Below are 20,483 nucleotides of genomic sequence, written 5' to 3' on the forward strand. Positions count from 1 at the left end.
ATATTGAATTTTTTTTTGTATAGTTTTCTATAATATACTATGCTATAGGTGACTTTATATTTCGCAACAGGAGTACTCCGTATATATTGCATGTTGAGATGCGTCAAGATACTGCCAGACACGACTTCACCGCAAATAAGGATGGGTATATGCGTTGAGCTGATACGCTAGAAAGAGACAAAAAAAAATCGAAAATCGAAAGGGAAAGGGTTTCTTAATCATCTGCCGTGTCGCCGTATTCTGTAACAATCCACTGGCAGAACGCTTCGAAATCGGCATACCATTCCTGCAGGCGGACGGCCTTGACCCCCTCGCCCAGGATACCGTCGTGGATGTCGGCCTTCCATTCGGCGGCGGACTGGTCCTCATAGCAGCTCCAGCGGATGGAGTTCTCGACCATCATGGCCAGGCCTTCAAGGCCGAGGTTCTCGAGACCCTGGAGCGACTGCCAGAAGTCGTGGGTAAGGCCGTTCTTGCCGTGGCCGAGGATGGCGGGATCGTCGTTGCACAGAGAGACGGCGACCCCGCGGGCCAGCAAGGCAGGCAAGGGATGCGCTTTAATCGAGCTAGTGAGACGCAGGATCTCGTTGGAGATGGGACAGCACTCGACGAGGATCTTCTTCTCTTTGACAAGGTCCGTGAGCAACGGGTGCTTGTAGAGCGAGAACCCGTGGCCGATCCGCCGGGTGCCCAGCAGGATGGCGTCGAACAGGTTCTGGTCCGTTGCGTCGCCGTCACCTAGGCACTCGCCTGCGTGGAAGAAAAACGGGATCTCGACGCCTTCCTCGACGCACCGTTTGCGAAACCAGAACAGCACGGGCACCAGGTCGACTAGCGGGCGGCCCTGGTCCTCCTGTCCGACAAAATCGATCCCACAGATCACGTCGGGAAAGGCCTGCTTCGCCTGGATGCACTTCTTCATGAAGTCGACAATCTGGTCGTCCTTGAATCTGCGAAGGATGGAATAAATAATCCGCGCCCCGTAAAAATTGCGCCCCTCTTCGGTCGCCTGGAAGCGCTCCACCTCCTCCTGAAACACCTGGCAGGCGAAGAGATGATCCGGCTCGCTCTCCTCGTGGCCCTCGCGACGGAACCCGAGCCCAAAGCCGATCCGGAACTCGACGTACCGAACCCCGTCGGCGGCGAGCTGCACGAACAGCCGGCGCAGACACGCGCGGAAGATCGGCTCGTAGAACAGGATGCTGTCGATAACGGGGAACGCACGCTGGAAGATGGCCCAGATGGCATCAACCCCGTGATGATGGTAGAACGAGTGCTCCGGCGAGATGACGCACCGGCTGCGCAGCCAGTTGCGGAACCCATCTTCGCCTCCCTGCGGGAACGCAGCCGCCGCGACCTTGATATCGACCAGCGAAGCAGCTTCGTAGCCTTCCTCCCAGAGCGATGGTTTCCCCTTGGATTCCGTCTTGGGCTTCGCCGAAAACCGAAACGAGACGGGCTCTTCCTCGAGATCTTTGGATGTAAGCAGTGGGTTCGACGCCGAGATATGAATCCCCGAAGTCGCCAGAGCCTGCTCGACGAGAAAGTCAATGTCGAACATGGCGTCCATGTGCGCGTGCAACAACGACCCCTTGGGCATCCGATGCACAATCTTCCACAGATCCGTCCCTTCCATCCTCCCCTTGGCCAGATGGAACATCACCCCGGGATACAGGATCTCGTCGGCCTGGTGCGCGGCGTCTTCGTTGTCCACCTCCTTCGACCAGACGCGGGTCAACTCGCGGCTTCGGATGCGCGAGACAATCCCGCATGCCTGTCTAGCTAGAGGGGAAAGCGATTTTCGCAGATTGAAATCTAAACATTTAGTACCATACTAAATACCCGTTTCTGAAAGAAAAACGTGGTGGGTTACCATGTCGTTGCCTCTTTTCTTCCTGGATCAGTGCCTCCCGCCCCTTGAGATACTGTTGGATAAACGGCTCGTGCAGCTGGGGAAGCTCCTCAAGATCTGCCATTTCGAGAAAACTGCGTAGGTACTTTAATTGGTATAACTGGGAGAAATATGGAGAAGATCAAGGAGAGTGTTGGTGACGAACGTCGATGAGACAATTGTGGAGGGGTACCTCCGGTTAGCTTCGGTGGGATTCGATCTATCGTCATCACAACTACAAAATATGAAGTTTAAATCGATATTCTAAAATTTATTAATCATTTGGTGGTAGTCATGATTGCAGGATCAATTTATGAGGAAATCAAAGGTTCTGGCACTTTAACTTTGATTGTATTGAGCAATGGTATTATAAAGTCTTCAAGCATAACTGGGGTAGACGTAAGAAACATTTAAACTCCACGACATTAGAAAGATTCATCAGGTAGTGGACAATGGAGAGGAGAGAGGAGATCTTAGAGCAAAGACGAGCTAGCTCGGTTTGTAGATAGCCTCTTTGCAGAGGATGGCGACCTTTTTGAAAAAGCGCCTCCACTCCAACGGATCCCCCTTGGTCTTCAAGAACTCGATCTCGAAGAGACCCTCGGACACGCACTCGATGACCACCTTGCCATGCAGCGTACACAGGCGCCCGTCCTTGGTGAGCACGCGGATGGTGGACGAGGTGTCTCCCGCCAGCACGACAGGGACTGACGGTACAGGGACGCCTAGCCGGTGCAGGGCTTCGCAGACGAGAGGAACCAGCAGCTTGAGTTCCCAGATGGAAAAGAAGCGGGTCATCGGTCGAGAGGGCACAATGTCCTGGAATCGCTGTGCCTTTTGCGTGCGACTCAACGGTACGGATGGATGCGGGGAGAATTGGGACATGGACGGTTCGTCTTCGAGAGACTCTGCCAGCAGGGATTGATGGGCCACAAGGGGCTTTCCCATCGGCTGGGTGGAGGAATGATACTCGGACGACACATGATATGTGTCCCAATCGACCAGCATGTCGTTGCCTGCCATTTCAGGCTGAGTGGAGGACAGTCGCGACCCTGCGTCTTCGGCTGGGTCGAGGCTCATCGCATCCGAGCCCCAACTGCCGGTTCCGTGGCGTGACCGGGACAGGGGATCTTGGCTGAAGTCAATATGCAGCGATTCGAACATGGTGGTGGCGAGATTAATGGGGTCTCGCAGTCGGCCGTCGAGCGAGAGGTACTTGTTCTGTCGAGTGAACCAGGGGTGGCGGCGTACATCCTCGAGGGAGAAGCGTGTAGCGGGGTCGACTTTGAGCATCCCTCTCAGCAGCGACAACGTTGCCGTCGGCAGCTTCTGCCATAACTCGTCCGTCGTGCGTGCGTTGGTGGAAACATATTCATGATACTCGTAACTGTTGTTGGTGGGACTGTCCCAGGGGGTGTTGCCGGCTAGCAGGACAAAGAGCACGATACCGCAGGACCAGATGTCCACCAGATCAGGACGATAGCCCGTACCCTTGATCTGGCCTCGCGTACTGCACGAGATTACCTCTGGAGCGATGTAGGGGGGACTCCCGCAGAAGGTCGTCGAGAGCTTTGTCACCCCCTTGTACTCAAACAGGGCGGCGAGGCCAAAGTCGGCAATCTTGAGGTTACCGTCGGATGACAGCAGGATATTCTCCGGTTTGATATCGCGATGGCCAACGCCCTTTGAATGCATGTACCCCACGGCACTGACGAGCTGGGAAAAGTACACATGCGCAACGTCCTCGCCGACACCCTCGTCTGCTTCGATCTTATCGAAGAGATCCCCGCCCTCGGCTAGCTCCATTGCAATCCATCGCCAGGTAGAGTCCTCCCCGGTCTGGAAGAAGGAGATAATATTATTGTGCTGACCGATATGCTTGTGCACCGTCGCCTCCAGCTGCATCTGACGCGGGGTGATCTTGCTATGCCGCGAAGCATACTCTTTATGGATGAATTTGACGGCGAACACGGGGTTATCGGATTGGAGGGGGCACGCCTTTTTGATACTTTCGACAGTTAGCTCGCCAGCCTTGATCGGATTGACTGACAGCAAAGCCAGATCTTACCATGCGTAAGCGCCTTGACCGATCGTCTTCGACACGATCCGAAAGGGAAGATCGTTCGGCAGAGGCGCCAGCTGGGAATGGTGCATCGTGACTGGGTAGGATGCCAAAAAAGAAAAAAAAACAACCAAGGAAATCCACAATTCGGATCAGTCAGATCTCATATACATACACACAGGGCTCCCAAGCCATCCTGTGTCGTCGGTTGCTGCATCGCCAGAAGCAAGGGCTGCCGTCCAGTGTCCAGCCCGAGAAGCGAACGCGATCCCACGGGACGCGGGCCACTTTATCCTCTTTGGGAAGTGTGTTGTCAGGCGGGGCACGTGAGTTTGTTTCATTTGTCTGCTTGCTACGAGAGGAAACTACCGTAGTTACCTTAGGTATCTACTAGGTACTAGGTAGTTAGGTACCTAGTGTAAGTGTAACTATAGTGGTAACTGTAGTGGTAAATGTAGTGGTAACTGTAGTCCTGTCTGCTAATAAGTCTTAGGAGTCTTTGATAGGTATTTACTAGGTAGGCCTCATTAACTGGTTACTAGGTAGTAACTTAGATCTAGCATTGGGTAATTAGTACTCTATAGACTCTATTAGGCTTCCTGAATATTTACTTATTTGAAATAGATATAAACATGATATTTAATTGACAATAGCATTAATATTCTACCTAATATTAAGCCAGCGCGTAGGGGTACTTTGTAAGAGTCCAGGCTACTATGAGCGGGGTCGTTGCCCGGGGCCCGCAGTAAACAAAGACTCCCAGACTCCCAGACTCCCAAACTCCCAAACTCCCCAAACTCCCCAAACTCCCAGGACGAACCGACCTTCTCTCCTGCCAGCACAAACGAATTCTTGACTCGCTGCCCACCGCCGAATCACTGCCAGCGTTACCTTTCCTTCCCTCCCCCTCCCTCGTTTCTGAACTTCTGAATCCGATCGCCTTTGCCTGCTTTCCGGTGGGGTCGATCCCGGCATTCCAACCAAAAGACTGCCCTTTGTTCGGATTCGTCGCCATTCCAGAGCGTAACCTTATTGAGTTTCCTGGCATTCCAGCGAAAACCCACCCCGACGAAACCGATCGTGAACATAAAAGTGAATCTGCCCCTCTGAACAGACAATTCAGCATGGACTACAGTATGGAGGACACCCAGAACGCGGCGCCCGATGCCCATGAGACCTCCAAGCTGAGCTCGACCGCTCAGCGGGCCGACACGCAGAGCGTCACCAAACGGTTCGTCAGCATGCCTCTCTGCATTCATTGCCTGTCGTTCGTTACCTTGTAGCTAATAAAGATATTGTCTGAACAGTCTACAGCATGAGTTGATGGAACTGATGCTGTCGCCCTCCCCCGGCATTTCCGCCTTCCCCAACGCAGACGGCAACCTGCTTTCCTGGACCGCCACCATCACCGGTCCGACCGAGACCCCTTACGATGGCCTCTCGTTGAAGCTCTCCTTTACCTTCCCCAACAACTATCCGTACGCAGCCCCGACCGTGCTGTTCATCACCCCGATCTACCACCCGAACGTCGACTTTTCCGGTCGGATCTGCCTGGACATTCTCAGAGACAAGTGGAGTGCGGTGTACAACGTCCAGACAGTCTTGCTGAGTCTGCAGAGCTTGCTGGGCGAACCTAACAAGTGAGTTTTTTTTTGGGGGGGGGGGGGGGGGGTTAAAAGTATTCTTGCTGATTTCCACAGTGCGAGCCCTCTAAATGCTCAGGCTGCTGAGCTCTGGGACAACGACAAGGAGGAGTTCAAGCGGCACGTGCTGGCAAGACACCGTGACATCGATGAAGAGTAATTGCTTCTTCTTACTTCTCAGACCATTCGTCTTTCTCTCTCCCTCTCTCTCTCTCTCTCTCTCTCTCTCTCTCTGTGCATCAGCGAAAGGCAGTTCCCTTTGGCGTGATATTCTGCTACTTGGACAGCGATGATGTACATCGCATGGGATAGGAAAGGATTCTGGAGTTTTTGTTCTCTTTTATTTTTCGTCTTGGTCATTCTTAAGGGCTGTTTTCCTTTGTGTTTGGGACTCGGAGATTCAAGTGCAAAAAGGGGCGTGTGCCCATAGAAATACCCGGTGCTTGATTGCACTAGCCTCATCATCTCATTCAAGGTTTGAACTTGCAAGTATTATAAAAAATCAGCTGGCCCGCAAGATCCCAGTACTATATGCGATATTTGCGTTGTCAACAATAGTCCAACGCCCTGTGCCGCCACTGACGACACCAGGAGAGCAAAGACCGCAGAGTCCCGACAGCCGATGAGCAGCACAACTTGCAACCAGGTGCATACAACAAGAGATTTCCGACTCGTGAAGCGTGGCCAGATTAATTCTCCGTGTATTACCATCGCATCCATCCTACTCCTGGTCCTGTAGAGGACCGACCAGTCTTTTATTATGTCATGCCATTCATTCACCCCGGGCCAGAAAGCCCACTCCCTACCTCCACCCAGCTCAGACACCCACCAGAGTCCTCCAGAGTCCAGACACAGATACCCACGGACAAGGGGGAACAAGCTCATCTCTTCTTCCCACCAATCCATTTTCCCACTGGTGACATCTCTCGAGCCCTCTGCGTCCCCCCTGTTTGCTCCTCGACTGATATACCGACCCCTCCCTACGGAGTACGACCTTGTGTGCGCCCACACGTGACGGGCCTGGGGCCAACTCGCGCCGATCCCTGCGGGGGGACAGAAGAGGGAGACAGGTCTATATATTATTGATTACGGGGAGCTTTTCCGTTGAAGCGAGGGAGCAATCGGAAGGAGAAAGGAACAAGGAAAAGGAAAAAGAAAAAAGAAAGAAAGAAAGAAAGAAAGAAAGAAAGACAGCAGATGCTGGTGAACTGCCCAGGCCCTTCGTTTCGAACGCTTTCTTTCTTGTCCTACAAGTTTACCCCCCCTGCCCAGAAGGAAGGAAAAGGGAAAAAAGCAGACATTGCCCTCGATGCAGTCGATTGCTCTCGTCGCCTCCCCATGGATAAGCTGCCAGTAGAGCTTGTCTCTAAAATCATTGATTGTAAGATCCAGTCCCCCCCCCCCCGTGTTTGATGTTTGCTTCAGTGCTTCTGCCCCCCCCCACGCACATCCCACAAATACACAGTGACACACAGACCAGCAAGACTGACCCACTGCTTCTTTCTCGACAAAATAGACCTCTCTCCGCGGGAGCAGGTGCAGCTGCAATGTGTATCAAAACGGTTCTTCGCCCTTGCTCGCGATAATGGTCTGTGGAAGGTTCATTGCTACGAAGATGCGTGGCATCCCCCCGTCGGTAGAGCCGCCGCGGGCAGCGTGGAGACCCGGCCGTTGCAGGGCCATACGGTTCCCTTGAGCTCTTTAGGCTCGACTTCTCTCCGGTCGCTGATCCAGCAACCGTCATCATCATCGTCGTCGTCGTCGTCGTCGTCGTCGTCGTCGTCGTTGGAGCTGGGCTTAGACTCCCGTCTGTCGTCACAGGGGAAGAAGGCGAGGGCGGCGGCGGCGTGGGACCCGTCGTTTGAGCGCGAGGATGTCGACTGGTACTCGGAGTATATCGCGCGGCATGGACCCATCTCGCTGAGCTGGCTGCAGCAGCCATTTACGAAGCGGGCGCAGAGCAACCGCAAGCTGGACCTGGAGGTCAAGGGGATGGGGTTGCTCAAGGACTGGAGCTCCGCCCGGGAGAACAAGGTCGTGGCGCCGCTGGAGGACGGGAGTGTGTGTATCTGGGATCTGAATCACTCGCATTCCACGGGCTCGCACACGACCAAGGGCAAGATCTTGGGCGTGAGTGCGCCGGGCATGCTCATGGCAGACTGGTCTCGCCGGCGGGATGTCTCGGCAGCATCCAAGTCGGCGCTGGAGTTCATCAACATTGGCGAATGTGTGAGTGTGGACTCGCTCCGGCGGCGGGCGTACATTGCCGTCGGCAATATCTTGAACGAGATCGATCTGGAGACGCTGCGGGTCGTCTCGCAGCAGAGGTACCCCTGGTCGATCTTCTCCATGTCCCAGGAGACGGACTACTCGGTGCCACTAACCCTAGCAACGACCCTCAGTCTGCAGATCTACGACTCGCGACTGTCCGCGCCAGACGAGGAGGAGGCCATCAGTCTCCGCTGCGAGCGCGAGGTGGTCCCCTTTGTGCCGGAATCGCAGCTCTTCACCCTGCCGGACTCCCCGCTGCTGCAGCTTCGCCCGGATGGCCTCCCCCCGCAGCGCATCCGCAGTCCGGACCCTCTCGAAAAGGGCGCCAACTACGCCCCCCTCTTCCAGCCCGGCCCCCTCTCCGTCCTCCATCCACCGGCACCCCATGTCAACACCATCCTGCTCGCAGGCCGCTTCCCCAGCATCCTCTGCTACGACCGTCGCTCGTTCCCCAAACTACAGGCCACAGTGCACTCGGGTGGCCGGCTGTGTGGCCTGGCCTCCGTCCCTGCGCCCCGGTTCCCCGTCTTCTCCGACCCGGACTGGCTGCGCTCGCACACCGTCGTGGCGTGCGGCGAATACAACGGCCGCGGCTCGCTGGAACTCTACAACCTCACCTCCTCGCGAGACAACCCGCAACACGACCCGTCAGATCTCTCCTCCCAGCTCGCCGTCGCCTATCGGAACCGACAGAGTGCCGCACGCTCCAAACTGCTCTCCGTCGAGGCCCATGGGACCCGGATCGTCTTCTCCGACGCTGACGGCAACCTCAAGTGGGTCGAGCGGGACGGCCGCGTCGAAGTCCGCCGCTGGAATATCGGCTCCTACCAGCCACGATCCCGCAGATTGCCTTCCAATAGTAATAATATTAATAATCATAATACCCTCGACGGCCGGAATCCTCCTGGTGTTGCCTCTTCCGGCACTGCTGCTAGCAGTGATCCTACTACTACTACTACTACTCCTCCTCCTCCAGGATCCAACACTGGCCTCTGGTCCTCGGCGTACCGACACAGCGAGGTAGCCCGCAAGGTGCTTTCGACAGGGGGGAACCTATCGGGCGATGAGATTCTGATTTGGACGGGGGAGCGGATTGGGCGCGTGAAATTCTCCGTCCCTGCAGATGCGTTCGACGACCACGACCACGGCGACGAAGACGACGACGAGGACGTGTCATCTCCCGATGAGGAGCTGGATCGAGACACGCGCGACGAGATCCGTCGGCGGAAACAGCAAGAGCGACGGCAGGAGAGAGAGTACGCGGCGATGATGCGCAAGACGTTGGAGCGACAGGCGGATGAAGTGCGATGGATGGGGAGACTTGGAATGACCTAGTTAGGCACCACATGGATGTCTGTATGGCATGGCGTACGGAAAATTTCGGTATAGATTATATTTAGGTACTTAGCAAGGCGTCAGGTAGAGGAAACAGTTCTTACTATTATTCTTAGTATTTGGGAGCATTTTTTTATACTTTCCCGCTCGGCATTGGCGGGTTTCGGCAGACGATGAGACTTGAAGATGAAGACCCCGTCTGACAAAGGATTACCCAATCTCTCGTCACATTAGTAACTACTAAGACTCAAGAAGAAGAATTTAGTATTTAAAGAAAGGTGTTGGCAGACTTGCTCTATTCTATCACGTACGATCCTCGACCCCGCCACAGAATTGACTCAGCGGAATAATTGATAACCACGGCGCAGGAGTCAACTAGAGTAACTAACCATCTACACCTTACGATCACTTACAATCTACACCTATTAAGCGGATTGCCTATCTACAGATCTCACGCCATATTCATCTCGAGCAATTGAATTGCTCGTGTCAGGACTCTTGAATAAAAACCCATCCCCACTTGGAGGGGTAATCGAAACCATGCCGTCAGAGATCAGCGAACAGTTCGACTCGATCGAAGATACGATCCAAGCATTCAGTAAGACGAGAAACGAGGGTCTTTTTTTCATTTCTAAAGATTTACTGATCTGTATAGAGAACGGGGAATTCATCATCGTGCTCGACTCGCAGGATCGCGAGAATGAAGGAGATCTGATCATTGCCGCCGAAGCGATTACGGATGCGCAGATGGCCTTCCTAGTGCGCTACACGAGGTAATAACGGACCCAAAAGACAACGATAATAATGATATATATACTAATAAAGTAGTGGTCTTATTTGCGCCCCCCTCACCTCCACGATCGCAACCCGCCTCGCCCTCCCGCAGATGGTATCCGAGAACGCCGACCCAAAGGGTACGGCATACACTGTTTCCGTGGACGCGGCAGACGCCTCCGTGACGACGGGGATCTCAGCCCAGGACCGGGCGTTGACCTGTCGGACGCTCGCTGCGGGGGATGCCACCTCCGCCGACCTGCGGCGTCCGGGGCATATCCTCCCGCTGCAGGCTAAGGAGGGCGGCGTGCGTGAACGCAGGGGACACACGGAGGCGGCGGTGGATTTCTGTCGGCTGGCTGGTAAGTCGCCTGTGGGGGTCATTGCTGAGCTGGTCGAGGATGGCGAGCTGGTTGAGGGCGTCGCTGCGTTGGGCGGGGATAACGGTATGATGCGCCGGGATGGCTGTTTGCGCTTCGGTAGGAAATGGGGGCTCAAGGTCTGCACTATTGAGGATCTGGTTGCTTACCTTGAGAAAACGGAGGGACCGCTCCTTGCAAATGGGAAGCATTGATTTTTTTTTTTTTTTTTCTTCTTTTTTTTCCGTCTGTGTTTGTGACATCCCCTATGATGCTTTCTTTGGTATTTGGTAGAGATAGACAAAAATTCACTGTATATCATACTGAAAAAAAAAAGACGTTTCTTTCAACTGTGTCTTATTCTCAAGGAATTATCAATCGACTGTCATTCTATCATCATTGCTGGGTATAATCTATCGTACAACACCGGGGAATATCTTTTTCAATGGAGTAACCAAGTATACGGGCAACTACCGCTTGAGATGAGAGTAGTCCCGCAGCACACCCATCATATGCGTGTTAGTAGTCTTGCCGCTGCGGCGCGGCTTCTTGACCTTCTTGTGCTCGACCTTTGGGCGGGCCTTGACGACCTTGTTCTTGTTGGTCGGCGTGATACCGGCTTTCTCGAGTTCCTCCTTGACGGTCTGCGAGTCCGGGATCTTGATCTTCTCCCAGATCTGCTTGAACTCGTCGTCAAACCGCTGCTGCAGCGACGGGTCGTTCGCCCACACCATCTTCGCGTGGTCGTCCTTCTTGTTCCGCGTCACCAGCAGCTTCCCCTCCTTCTCCAGCTCGTTGATCGTTTCCTCCACCCCGGCCCACCCTTCGCGCAGGTCGCGCACGTTCATCCCCGCCGCTGTCGACTGCGACTGCAGATGCTTGAGAAGTTGCTCTGAATCATAGATATCGTAGGGCGGTCGGAACCGGAAGGTCCCCTCCCCATTGGCGCCGCTGGGGTCGTACCGCACCTTCTCGTGGGCCTGGAGGATCTTCCGCAGCGCCTGTACGTACGCCTGGTCGTGTGCCTTATCGCGCAGCGAGAGGTATGAGAGGATTTCGGAGAATTTCAGCGGCGTCGCCTTGCCCTTCATGTGCTCGACCGCAAAGAGCACCTGCGTCATGATGTCCTTGCCCGTGCCCGTATCCGCCGGCTGTGAATACACAATCTCCGCATTGTGCCGCCGTTGCCATGGATCTCCGCCAGGCGTCGGTGTCGATGAGGATGACGGTACTTGGGAGCTGCTCCCAGAGATGGTCGAACCCGCCACATTGCTATTGATGATCCGTCGTTGTTGCGGAAGGCGGGCGGCCGAGTCAATCACGCTGGCGTTGAAGCTCTTGAGCTGCTGCTGCAAGTAAGACATGATGGGCTATTTAGCAGATAGCTGTAGGTTGGACTGTTAATCAAAGAGAGTATCGGTACAAGGGAGGTGTGAGAGAGTGAGAGGTTTCCACTATCTCATCCAAGTCCCTGGAATCCTGCCTCATTCAATCAACAGCCACACTCTCATGTGGTTATTTAACAAAGAAGAGGTCTGTGAAAGAAACCCAACACGCTGTGTGATCTTGAGCCAGGCTGGCTGGGAGGCTGAGTTGAGTCTCTTTGACGGTGCACGGCTGAATCGGAGCCTGAGGCTACACGGACCATTCCAGTCATGTGACTAGGCACTAAACCATATCGGGAGCAGCCCGACAGCTCTCTCTCACCCTTGAGATCATCTTCCTGCCCAGCGGGTCTCTCTCTTTCTCTCGCTCGCTTGTTGCAACAGTGAATAGGTGATAGGCAGCTCTACATCTGTCCTATACTGTTCCTTTTTATTGTGCCTTTCTCTTTGGCTCAGTCATGTCATAGAATTGTTTATTGCATTGAGTGCACCTGTTTGGAAACAGTGCGTTTCGCGCGCCGCGAGCTCACAATTCACAACCACCTCGCGACTAGGAAGCTTGTAGAGACAGAGCGGCTGAGCAGCTCAACTGTCCATGATGGCGACGGTCACGGTTGAATTGCCGTTTCTCGCCTCTCACTATTCCATTGCGGAATCGACCCTTACGACTCTCACACAAGCGCCCACTGCTGAGCTGGTCAATCAGCTGCTGGAAAGCATCACCAAGAAGGCCCGGGATTTCGATGAACTGAAATCCGACAAACTTCGATTGGAGGTTGAGCTGGAGAATGCCGTGCGCAGTAATGAGGCTAAAGTCAAGGTGTTGAAGGGATCAGTCGAGAAGGGACATGCCGAAGTGGCGGACCTGAGGAAGAAGCTTCAGGAAACAGGTAACCTCTACCTGTCATTGAACAAAGAAAAATATAAGCAACAGCTTTAACAATTATTATTATCAGAAAATGCAAAGTCAGCTCTCGAATCCGAAATTTCCTCCCTCAAGTCTTCGTCCACCTCCAGTGAATCGGAGGTCAGCAGTTTGAAGTCTCGCATTTCGTCTTTGGAAGCCTCGAACCGGGATACCCTCGCACTTCTGGAGTCCAAATCCGGCGCCTACGACAAGCTTGCCGAGGAATTGTCGACGCAACACAAGAAAGCAATCGAATTGCGACGTGAGCTTTCTACAACCGAACAGAATCTTCAATCTGCCAACGCGGCATCCGCTAGCGCACGGTTCCGCGAACAGAGTTTGCAGCAAGAACTCGATCTCACGAAGAGAAACAACGAGTGGTTTGAGACGGAGCTGAAGACCAAGTCGGCTGAATATCTCAAGTTCCGCAAAGAAAAGAGCGCTCGGATCTCTGAACTCCAACGTGAAAATGAGGAGGCCAATTCGATGGTGGATTCCCTGAGGCGCAACGAGAACGCCCTGAAGAGTCGTTTGGATGAGGTTGAACAGCGGTACGAAGAATCGCTGACGAGCATCCAACAGCTTAAGGAGGAGGCCATCCAAACAGCCGAGTCCTTCAGGATCGAGCTGGACAGCGCAAACAGGCTCGCTGAGCTCCAGGGAGCGTCGGCCGAGACAGCTAAGCAACGCGTGCAGGAATTCCAATTGGCTTTGGAGAAGGCAAGGGACGACGCTGCGGAAGAGATCTCCAGGCTTCGTGTCGAAGTGGAAACCGAGCACTCCGACAAGGAGGCCGCTGAGCGCCGCATTGCAGAGCTCGAACTGGCGATCAGCCAGCTTGAGTCGGAAGTATCGGCCGGTAGGAACCGATTGATGAGCCCCGCTCGTGAATTGAACGGAGCGACACCGAGTACTCCCATGCGTCCTGGAACGCCTGTCGGTGCATTTTCTCCCAGAGCCTCCCGGGCAAAGGGAGGCCTCACCCTTACACAGATGTATACAGAATACGACAAGATGCGGACCCTACTTGCCGCTGAGCAGAAAACGAATCAGGAGCTCAAGACAACATTGGATGAGATGGTCCAGGATCTAGAATCGAGCAAACCGGAGATCGACGAACTTCGAGCTGATCATGCACGACTGGAAAATGCGGTTGTCGAAATGTCTGACATTCTCGAAACCGCCGGGAAGGAGAGAGATGATTCAACCAAGGAAGCTAGGAAATGGCAGGGCAAGGTGGAGGGTTTGGCGCAAGAAGGCGATATCTTGCGTCAGCAGCTCAGAGACCTGAGTGCCCAAGTGAAGGTTCTAGTCTTGGAGGTCACCCTCTTGAAGGAAGGGGAGAGCAGCTACGACAGGGAGGAGCTGGAGAAGATCGCACGTGATGAAATTGAGGAGTCCACTTCCGATCTGAATCCCACAGGACGCTTCATCAGCCGGAATCTTACGACATTCAAGGACCTTCACGAACTCCAGGAGCAGAACGTCACCCTTCGACGCATGTTGAGGGAGCTCGGTGACAAGATGGAGGGCGCGGAGGCTCGGGAAAAGGATGCCGCTCGCCAACAGGAACAGGAAGAGCTGAAGGAACTGAGGATTCGTGTGCAGACATACCGTGACGAGATTGCGAATCTGGTCGCCCAGACCAAGAGTTACGTCAAAGAGCGAGACACCTTCCGCAGTATGCTCACTCGCAGACGTCAAACTGTGGGTGGTGATTCGAGTGTCTTCTCGCAGTCTCTGCCGCTCGGCTCTGTCCCGCCCACTGCGGATGAGCAGGCGAAGGACGCCCCTGATTATGCTGACCTACTCCGCAAAGTGCAAGCTCATTTCGACAGTTTCCGGGAAGAGACCGCCACAGATCATTCTGCATTGAAACAACAAGTGCACGAGCTTTCGAGAAAGAACAGTGAACTGCTCAGCGAGATCAGCAGGTCGAGCAGCCAGCTTGCTGCCGCTGTTCAACGGGCCGAGCTTCTTCAGGGCAACTTCAACATGTTGAAGGGTGAGAATGCGGAGCTCCAGAAGCACTACGCCACTATCATGGAAAATGCCAACAAGCAAGACTTGAGAACCCAACAAGCCGCTGAAGATTTGGTGGAGGCTCGAGGTCTTGTTGATAGTCTCCAGAGAGAGAACGCCAACCTGAAAGCGGAGAAAGACCTTTGGAAGAATATCGAAAAACGTCTCATCGAAGACAACGAAACTCTGAGAAAGGAACGCAGCCGACTTGACTCTTTGAACGCGAACCTCCAGACCATTCTCAATGAACGTGAGCACACCGATGCCGAGAGCCGCCGCAGATTGCAGCTTAGCGTCGAGTCACTGGAGTCTGAGTTGCAGTCAACCAAACGGAAGCTTAACGACGAGGTGGAGGAATCGAAGAAGGCAACTTTGCGCAGGGAATACGAGCATGAGCAGAACCAGAAGAGAATCGATGACTTGGTCACAAGTTTGAGCTCTGTTCGTGAGGAACTCATCGCCACGAAGACGACAAAGGATCACCTGCAATCACGAGTGGACGAGCTTACTGTTGAGCTCAAGAGTGCCGAAGAACGCTTGCAGGTTCTGCAATCAAAGCCAACCGGCGCGGCTGCTTCGGTAGAGGCGACAGAGGCTGCAGAGGAAGGACCAGAAGGGAATGGGTTGACTCGGGAGCAGGAATTGGGCCTCCAGGTTTCTGAACTGAAACGTGACCTTGAGTTGGCTAAGACTGAGCTTCAACACGCAAAGGAGCAAGTAGAAGACTACCAAGCTATCAGTCAGTCCACGGAGGAGCGCTTGCAGTCTGCCACCGAAACGCACGAGGAATACCGTGAGGAAACAGAACGTGTTTTGGGAGAGAAGGATAAGCGGGTTCAAGACCTAGAGACTCGTATTGAGGAGATCTCGACCGAGCTATCTACAACAAACAATGAACTTTCGAAGCTGCGCGATGAGCAAGGTGAAGGGTCTCGGCGCTTGGAGGAACAGAAGGCTGCCTTTGAGACGGAAATTACGAGGTTGAAGGACGAAAACGATCGCCATGTTGCAACTGCTCAGTTCCACCAGGACGACTTGAAGGCGCAGGCGGAGATTGCTCAGCACGCCCAACAAAACTACGAAAGTGAACTGGTCAAGCATGCTGAAGCTGCCAAAAACCTCCAACTTGTCCGGGCAGAGGCCAATCAGTTGAAACTCCAGATGGCTGAAATGAAGACGCAAACCGAGATCAACAAGAAGGATCTCGCCCAAAAAGAAGAGAGCTGGCAAGAGCTCAAGCAAAGATACGAGAGCGAGATCACTGAGCTGCAGAAGCGTCGGGAGGAGGTTCTCCACCAGAATTCAGTTCTCCATACTCAGCTTGAGGGCATAACTAACCAGATCACCGCCCTACAACGTGAACGGGCCAATATCCCTGAGGTTGAGGAAGGTGAAGAAACTGCTCCGAACCTGGAAGGTCTGCAGGAAGTCATCAAGTTCCTGCGGAGAGAGAAGGAGATCGTGGACGTCCAGTACCATTTGTCCACCCAAGAAAGCAAGCGTCTCCGCCAACAGCTTGAGTACACTCAGTCTCAACTCGATGAGACTCGCCTCAAGTTGGAGCAGCAACGCCGTGCTGCTGCGGACAGTGATCACCAGGCTTTGAATCACAACAAGTTGATGGAAACTCTGAACGAGCTGAACCTGTTCCGGGAGAGCAGTGTCACCCTCCGCAACCAGGTCAAGCAGGCCGAGACTTCACTTGCCGAGAAATCCGCTCGTGTGGAAGAGCTCTTGCAGCAGATTGAGCCCTTGGAAACACGGGTGAGGGAATTGGAAAGCATAGTTGAGACTAGAGATGGAGAGATGAAATTGCTCCAAGAAGACCGGGATCATTGGCAGCAACGAACGCAGAACATTCTCCAGAAATATAACCGTGTCGATCCTGCCGAGATGGAGGCCCTGAAGGAAAAGCTTGCGTCGCTGGAGCAGGAGCGGGATGAAGCCATATCTGATCGCGATACCTTGCAGGCGCAAGCCGCGGCATTCCCGGAACAACTGAAGCATGCCGAGGATCGCCTGCAAGACTTGCGTGCCAAGCTTACCGAGCAGTTCAAGGGTCGGTCTAAGGAGCTTTCTGGCCGTCTCAACGCGAAGCAGCTCGAGTTGAATGCTGTCTTACAGGAGAAGGAAGTGATCCAGGAGGAACTTAGGACTACGCGAGCGGAATTGGAAGCTCTGAAGGCGAATGCCACCCAGAACCAGACTTTGCCTATCGCTCCGGAGGGAGGAAATATGGTGGTGGATTCGACGCCTGCGGCTCAATTCCCTGGCCCAGCTGTACAGCTGCCCTTTGGTGGCGGAGATGACGAGAAGATCAAGGCACTTGAAGAGAAGGTTCAGCGTCTTGAAGCTGCTCTTGCCGAGAAGGATGCTGCCTTGTCAGAAAAGGACGCCCTGCTGGCAACCAAGGATGCTGAGACTGAGACCAAGGTCAAGGAACGATCAGACAGACTGAAGGAGATCTTCAACAGCAAACTCGCCGAAGTCCGAGCATCTCACAAGCAGGAACTTGAGAAGCTATCAGCCGGTCAGCCTACGAGTCAACAACCACCTGCCACGCCCGCCACACCCGCCACGCCTGCTGCGCCTGCCGCGCCTGCCACGCCCTCGAAAGCGGGAGGCGAGCTTCCTGAGCTTACTGATGCCCAAGCGCGGGAGCTGGTGCTCAAGAACGAGACCATTCGACTGATTGTTCGGAACAACATCAAAGCCCAGGTCGCCAAGGAGAGAGAGCAACTGAAGAAGGAAGCTCAAGTTGCTCCTTCAGGGCCCAGCCCTGAAGAGCTTGCCGGTTTGGAGCAGAAGTTCAATGAGGAGAAGGAGGCCCTGAAGAAGGCTCACGAAGAGAATATGGAGGAAAAGATCAAGTCCGCTGTCGAGCTATCCGAGAAGAAATCCCTGGCAAGGATTAGCATGCTTGATAGTCGAAACAAGACTGCATCGGCGAAACTTGAGGTTGTCCAGAAGGCGGCAAGCGAAACCCCCCAACGGCCTGTCGTTGAGGTTTGGGAAATCGCCAAAACCGCAAAGCCGACTCCAATTGCGTCTCAGGCGCAAGCCGCAAAGCCTCCTCAAGCTACGCCTGCGTCTCCTGCGCCTCCGAGAGCAACACCCGTCGCGACACCCATAAAAGCGGGCACTCCAGCCCCTGGACCTACGCCAGCCGAAGCTCAAGGGACACCTGCTCAACCACAGACGCAACCAACACCGGAAGCTACAGCCGGCACTGCAGCGCCCGTAGCTGCACCACCAGCAGTGGTTAACCCATTTGGACAACAGCCACAACAGCCACAACAACCACTGCAACAGCAGCAACAGCAGCAACCGCAACCGCAACAGAATAGGCAACCTGCCTCATTGCCCGATAAGCCACCCGCTGGAACGGCGCCCGGTGTTCTCCGTGCGCTTCAATCTGGCCTCCCTATTGCTCGCGGCGGTCGAGGCGGCGGACGCGGGACCATGCCGCATGGCGCTCCTGGTACCGCACCCGCCGGCCAGCCACCGCAGGGCCAGTCGCAGAGTCAACGCGGATCCGGGCTCCCTCGCGGCGGCCGCGGCGGTCGCGGCGGAGGACGCGGTGGAGCTCAACAGCCGAACAACGCCCAGCAGACAGCCAATGTTGCTCAGGCACAGGGACCAGCCAGCCCGGGCGGTGGCAGGGGTGGACTGAATATTCAGGCGCGCCAATTCATTCCGCAGGGGAATAAGCGGGCGCGAGAAGATGGTGCCGATGCCGGGGGTGAAGCCGGAGGCGCCGGGGGAAAGAGAATGCGAGGCGGTGGTCATACCCGGGGGTCGTGAATGATTTCAGTTGGAAGAGAAAACACAGGCTGTCCGTTTTAAGATGATTTCCTTTGTCATGTCAGTATATTCATGCTTCTTCTCCTTTTTGATTATCGGGGGTGGATGGAGTTCATTCCATGTACATTACGTAGGAAGCTATTAGCATTTGAAAGATGCAGTGTTCTATTCTATTCCAATTCCGACTGCTATACAAGCTATGTTGGGTATCAATAAAGACAAAACAAGTAACTTCTAACTACCAGGTGGTTAGTAGTAGGTACTATACCTACCTTCTCCTCGCAGTAGCAGACCCCCCAATCATATGAACCAAAGTCTCCCTCTCCCTCTGAAGCACCACCAGTCTCGCATCCTCGATGAGGCGTCCCTCAACTCCCTGCTGCTGTGGTGTCACAGACCCCGCTGCAACAACCGCCGAGGGAACGATCTTCCCCGTCGTCCTCTTCCTGCGACGTTGTCCCGAATTCGACCCAACCCCCCACACGACCGTCCAGTCCGGGATGTTTCCATTCGGCGGGACGTGGCACCCCCCGCAGATTTTGGAATGGGAGCCAACTGACGCTCCGCGGTGGATGGTGGCGGACGACTCGACGATCGCAGCGGAGTGGATGTATGCGCCTGGGAAGACGATGGCAAGGGGTGCGATGGTGACAGCATTCGAGATGCGGGTTTTCACAATAGACGGAGCTTCAGAAGATCCGGATGTAGTAGTGGGTGTAGTGGGTGTTGTGGTTGTGCTTGTTGGTGTCGGCGAGGCGCCGATACTGCTCTTTTCCCCGATGATACACCCCTCCCCTATGCTCAGGGGCCCGTCGTACGAATATAATTTTGCGCGCGGATGAATGACGGTCCCTGCTCCGATGCTGATCGGGTGTGTTCCTTGGAAGACGACTGTGTCGGCGACTGTCGCAGACGCGTGGACGGTGAGGGGAGGTCGAGGTGTTGCGGACGAGGATGAGGAGACGCGTTGCTGGTGGTGATGGTGGTGGTGGTGGTGGTGAATGGCACTGGAAGGCGGTTTGAGGTGTTGACTTGATGGCTTGTCCATTTCCTAGCTCTTGATCAGTAGATAGCTCTGGAACTGGCTGTTTTGGTCGATGGGAGGCGGTTGTTGGAGAATGATAAGAGTTGGAAATTGGGGAGTTGTTGTCTCCGCATTTTACAGCAAATCCGCTCTGAGAGCACCGTCAGATCCTAGTGGTCTATCCAAACGAGCTGCGATAGATTTATTGGACTACTTATATATTCTAAGGGGTATCTAAACGAAATATCTCTCTCTATATATACAACTACTGGGTGCTGACTGTTTCAACCGGCTTGATGCCATTTCTCTTCCGCCACGCCCAAACCCCCCGGTCAACCTCCTCGCGCGTCATCCCATCTCGCACCAGACAGAAGGTGACATTGAGCTCCGTCTCGACGTTCCGGTTGCGCGCCTCGTCGTCGAAGAAGAGCATATCCTCGTACGCAATGCCGCTGGCGCTCTGGATCCGGGCGAAATGCTGTGTCTTGGTCGCGGGGAAGATCTGGATGTAGTCGAAGTATTCCAGCGCCCGGCTCGTCTTGCTGGTGGCCGCCGGGTTGTCCGAGAAGGTCGGTATGATATGCAGCGCCTTGAGAACATCGCGCGCGAGGTCGGGTGCGTGAGTGCGCGAGGCCAGCGCGAGGGGGATCGACTTGGCCTTGCACGCACAAACGATCGACGAGACGGCGGGATAAAAGGCAAACGACTCGCCCCATCTGTTTAGCAGAATGAATATGGTTGTCTAGCATTATTCTTTTTGGGAACCATTACCGGTCGACAACACGAGAGTTGTTGTCTTTGGGCTTCACCGGCGCGCTGACGTGCGTGTCCACCCAGAAGGGCCACAACGTGTAGTCGAGATCGAAGACGATCAGCTTGGGAAGAGGGAGACCATCGGAGAAGGTCGCAGGCGCGACGGAGAGGTCTTCTAAGGGTTGTGTGTTTTGCCGTTTTGCCCGCAGCATATTGAGAGTTGAGGGTGAGAGAGAAAGCAGGATTAAAAATA

At 54.5% G+C, this 20,483-nt stretch overlaps 10 protein-coding genes across 10 annotated transcripts; 4 read left to right on the forward strand and 6 right to left on the reverse strand.

The window, feature by feature from the left end:
- Nucleotides 1–5: 5 nt before the first annotated feature.
- On the reverse strand, nt 6–1,970 carry ASPZODRAFT_111665 (hypothetical protein). The gene is made up of 2 exons (XM_022721023.1): nt 1,874–1,970; nt 6–1,815 (listed from the first exon to the last, which is right to left on the reverse strand). Exon 2 carries the CDS (start codon nt 1,658–1,660, stop codon nt 215–217), a length of 1,446 nt encoding a protein of 481 aa, XP_022583631.1. The 5' UTR covers nt 1,661–1,815; nt 1,874–1,970; the 3' UTR covers nt 6–214.
- A 410-nt stretch (nt 1,971–2,380) lies between these two features.
- On the reverse strand, nt 2,381–4,045 carry ASPZODRAFT_60846 (hypothetical protein; the record flags this gene model as incomplete). Its single annotated transcript, XM_022728948.1, has 2 exons — nt 2,381–3,899; nt 3,960–4,045. The coding sequence occupies 2 exons, from the start codon at nt 4,043–4,045 to the stop codon at nt 2,381–2,383; spliced, it is 1,605 nt and encodes a 534-aa protein (XP_022583632.1).
- A 598-nt stretch (nt 4,046–4,643) lies between these two features.
- Nucleotides 4,644–5,825, forward strand: ASPZODRAFT_129528 (hypothetical protein). Its single transcript, XM_022722285.1, has 3 exons — nt 4,644–5,184; nt 5,261–5,593; nt 5,654–5,825. Exons 1-3 carry the CDS (start codon nt 5,078–5,080, stop codon nt 5,754–5,756), a joined length of 543 nt encoding a protein of 180 aa, XP_022583633.1. The 5' UTR covers nt 4,644–5,077; the 3' UTR covers nt 5,757–5,825.
- A 163-nt stretch (nt 5,826–5,988) lies between these two features.
- Nucleotides 5,989–6,600, reverse strand: ASPZODRAFT_1401906 (hypothetical protein). Its single transcript, XM_022724636.1, has 2 exons — nt 6,503–6,600; nt 5,989–6,467 (listed from the first exon to the last, which is right to left on the reverse strand). The coding sequence occupies exons 1-2, from the start codon at nt 6,517–6,519 to the stop codon at nt 6,089–6,091; spliced, it is 396 nt and encodes a 131-aa protein (XP_022583634.1). The 5' UTR covers nt 6,520–6,600; the 3' UTR covers nt 5,989–6,088.
- A 334-nt stretch (nt 6,601–6,934) lies between these two features.
- ASPZODRAFT_150064 (hypothetical protein) lies at nt 6,935–9,202 on the forward strand (the record flags this gene model as incomplete). Its single annotated transcript, XM_022725568.1, has 2 exons — nt 6,935–6,977; nt 7,113–9,202. The coding sequence occupies 2 exons, from the start codon at nt 6,935–6,937 to the stop codon at nt 9,200–9,202; spliced, it is 2,133 nt and encodes a 710-aa protein (XP_022583635.1).
- Nucleotides 9,203–9,425: 223 nt separating this feature from the next.
- ASPZODRAFT_129529 (hypothetical protein) lies at nt 9,426–10,577 on the forward strand. The gene is made up of 3 exons (XM_022722286.1): nt 9,426–9,800; nt 9,858–9,975; nt 10,031–10,577. The coding sequence occupies exons 1-3, from the start codon at nt 9,743–9,745 to the stop codon at nt 10,548–10,550; spliced, it is 696 nt and encodes a 231-aa protein (XP_022583636.1). The 5' UTR covers nt 9,426–9,742; the 3' UTR covers nt 10,551–10,577.
- A 105-nt stretch (nt 10,578–10,682) lies between these two features.
- ASPZODRAFT_129530 (hypothetical protein) lies at nt 10,683–11,928 on the reverse strand. The gene has a single exon (XM_022722287.1). It carries the CDS (start codon nt 11,697–11,699, stop codon nt 10,806–10,808), a length of 894 nt encoding a protein of 297 aa, XP_022583637.1. The 5' UTR covers nt 11,700–11,928; the 3' UTR covers nt 10,683–10,805.
- A 119-nt stretch (nt 11,929–12,047) lies between these two features.
- ASPZODRAFT_1402464 (hypothetical protein) lies at nt 12,048–16,301 on the forward strand. Its single transcript, XM_022724643.1, has 3 exons — nt 12,048–12,610; nt 12,677–15,968; nt 16,030–16,301. The coding sequence occupies exons 1-3, from the start codon at nt 12,316–12,318 to the stop codon at nt 16,253–16,255; spliced, it is 3,813 nt and encodes a 1,270-aa protein (XP_022583638.1). The 5' UTR covers nt 12,048–12,315; the 3' UTR covers nt 16,256–16,301.
- Nucleotides 16,302–18,721: 2,420 nt separating this feature from the next.
- ASPZODRAFT_150068 (hypothetical protein) lies at nt 18,722–19,501 on the reverse strand (the record flags this gene model as incomplete). Its single annotated transcript, XM_022725569.1, has 1 exon — nt 18,722–19,501. The coding sequence occupies one exon, from the start codon at nt 19,499–19,501 to the stop codon at nt 18,722–18,724; it is 780 nt and encodes a 259-aa protein (XP_022583639.1).
- Nucleotides 19,502–19,742: 241 nt separating this feature from the next.
- Nucleotides 19,743–20,442, reverse strand: ASPZODRAFT_150069 (hypothetical protein; the record flags this gene model as incomplete). The annotated part of the gene is made up of 2 exons (XM_022725570.1): nt 19,743–20,193; nt 20,249–20,442. 2 exons carry the CDS (start codon nt 20,440–20,442, stop codon nt 19,743–19,745), a joined length of 645 nt encoding a protein of 214 aa, XP_022583640.1.
- Between the last annotated feature and the right edge of the window lie 41 nt (nt 20,443–20,483).

This window comes from Penicilliopsis zonata, assembly GCF_001890105.1.
Source record: "Penicilliopsis zonata CBS 506.65 unplaced genomic scaffold ASPZOscaffold_3, whole genome shotgun sequence".
Classification (NCBI taxonomy): Eukaryota; Fungi; Ascomycota; class Eurotiomycetes; order Eurotiales; family Aspergillaceae; genus Penicilliopsis; species Penicilliopsis zonata.

What these genes read in the sequence shown, in the direction of transcription:
- ASPZODRAFT_129528 (XM_022722285.1), top strand. Translation starts at nt 5,078, where the DNA reads ATGGACTACAGTATGGAGGACACCCAGAACGCGGCGCCCGATGCCCAT. An exon ending in ACGCAGAGCGTCACCAAACG is followed by an intron (nt 5,185 to 5,260) that starts GTTCGTCAGCAT and finishes TTGTCTGAACAG; the next exon opens with TCTACAGCATGAGTTGATGG. An exon ending in TTGCTGGGCGAACCTAACAA is followed by an intron (nt 5,594 to 5,653) that starts GTGAGTTTTTTT and finishes TGATTTCCACAG; the next exon opens with TGCGAGCCCTCTAAATGCTC.
- ASPZODRAFT_129530 (XM_022722287.1), bottom strand. Translation starts at nt 11,699, where the DNA reads ATGTCTTACTTGCAGCAGCAGCTCAAGAGCTTCAACGCCAGCGTGATT.
- ASPZODRAFT_1402464 (XM_022724643.1), top strand. Translation starts at nt 12,316, where the DNA reads ATGATGGCGACGGTCACGGTTGAATTGCCGTTTCTCGCCTCTCACTAT. An exon ending in GAAGAAGCTTCAGGAAACAG is followed by an intron (nt 12,611 to 12,676) that starts GTAACCTCTACC and finishes TATTATTATCAG; the next exon opens with AAAATGCAAAGTCAGCTCTC. An exon ending in AATTCAGTTCTCCATACTCA is followed by an intron (nt 15,969 to 16,029) that starts GCTTGAGGGCAT and finishes AATATCCCTGAG; the next exon opens with GTTGAGGAAGGTGAAGAAAC.
- ASPZODRAFT_129529 (XM_022722286.1), top strand. Translation starts at nt 9,743, where the DNA reads ATGCCGTCAGAGATCAGCGAACAGTTCGACTCGATCGAAGATACGATC. An exon ending in AGATACGATCCAAGCATTCA is followed by an intron (nt 9,801 to 9,857) that starts GTAAGACGAGAA and finishes TGATCTGTATAG; the next exon opens with AGAACGGGGAATTCATCATC. An exon ending in TTCCTAGTGCGCTACACGAG is followed by an intron (nt 9,976 to 10,030) that starts GTAATAACGGAC and finishes CTAATAAAGTAG; the next exon opens with TGGTCTTATTTGCGCCCCCC.
- ASPZODRAFT_111665 (XM_022721023.1), bottom strand. Translation starts at nt 1,660, where the DNA reads ATGTTCCATCTGGCCAAGGGGAGGATGGAAGGGACGGATCTGTGGAAG.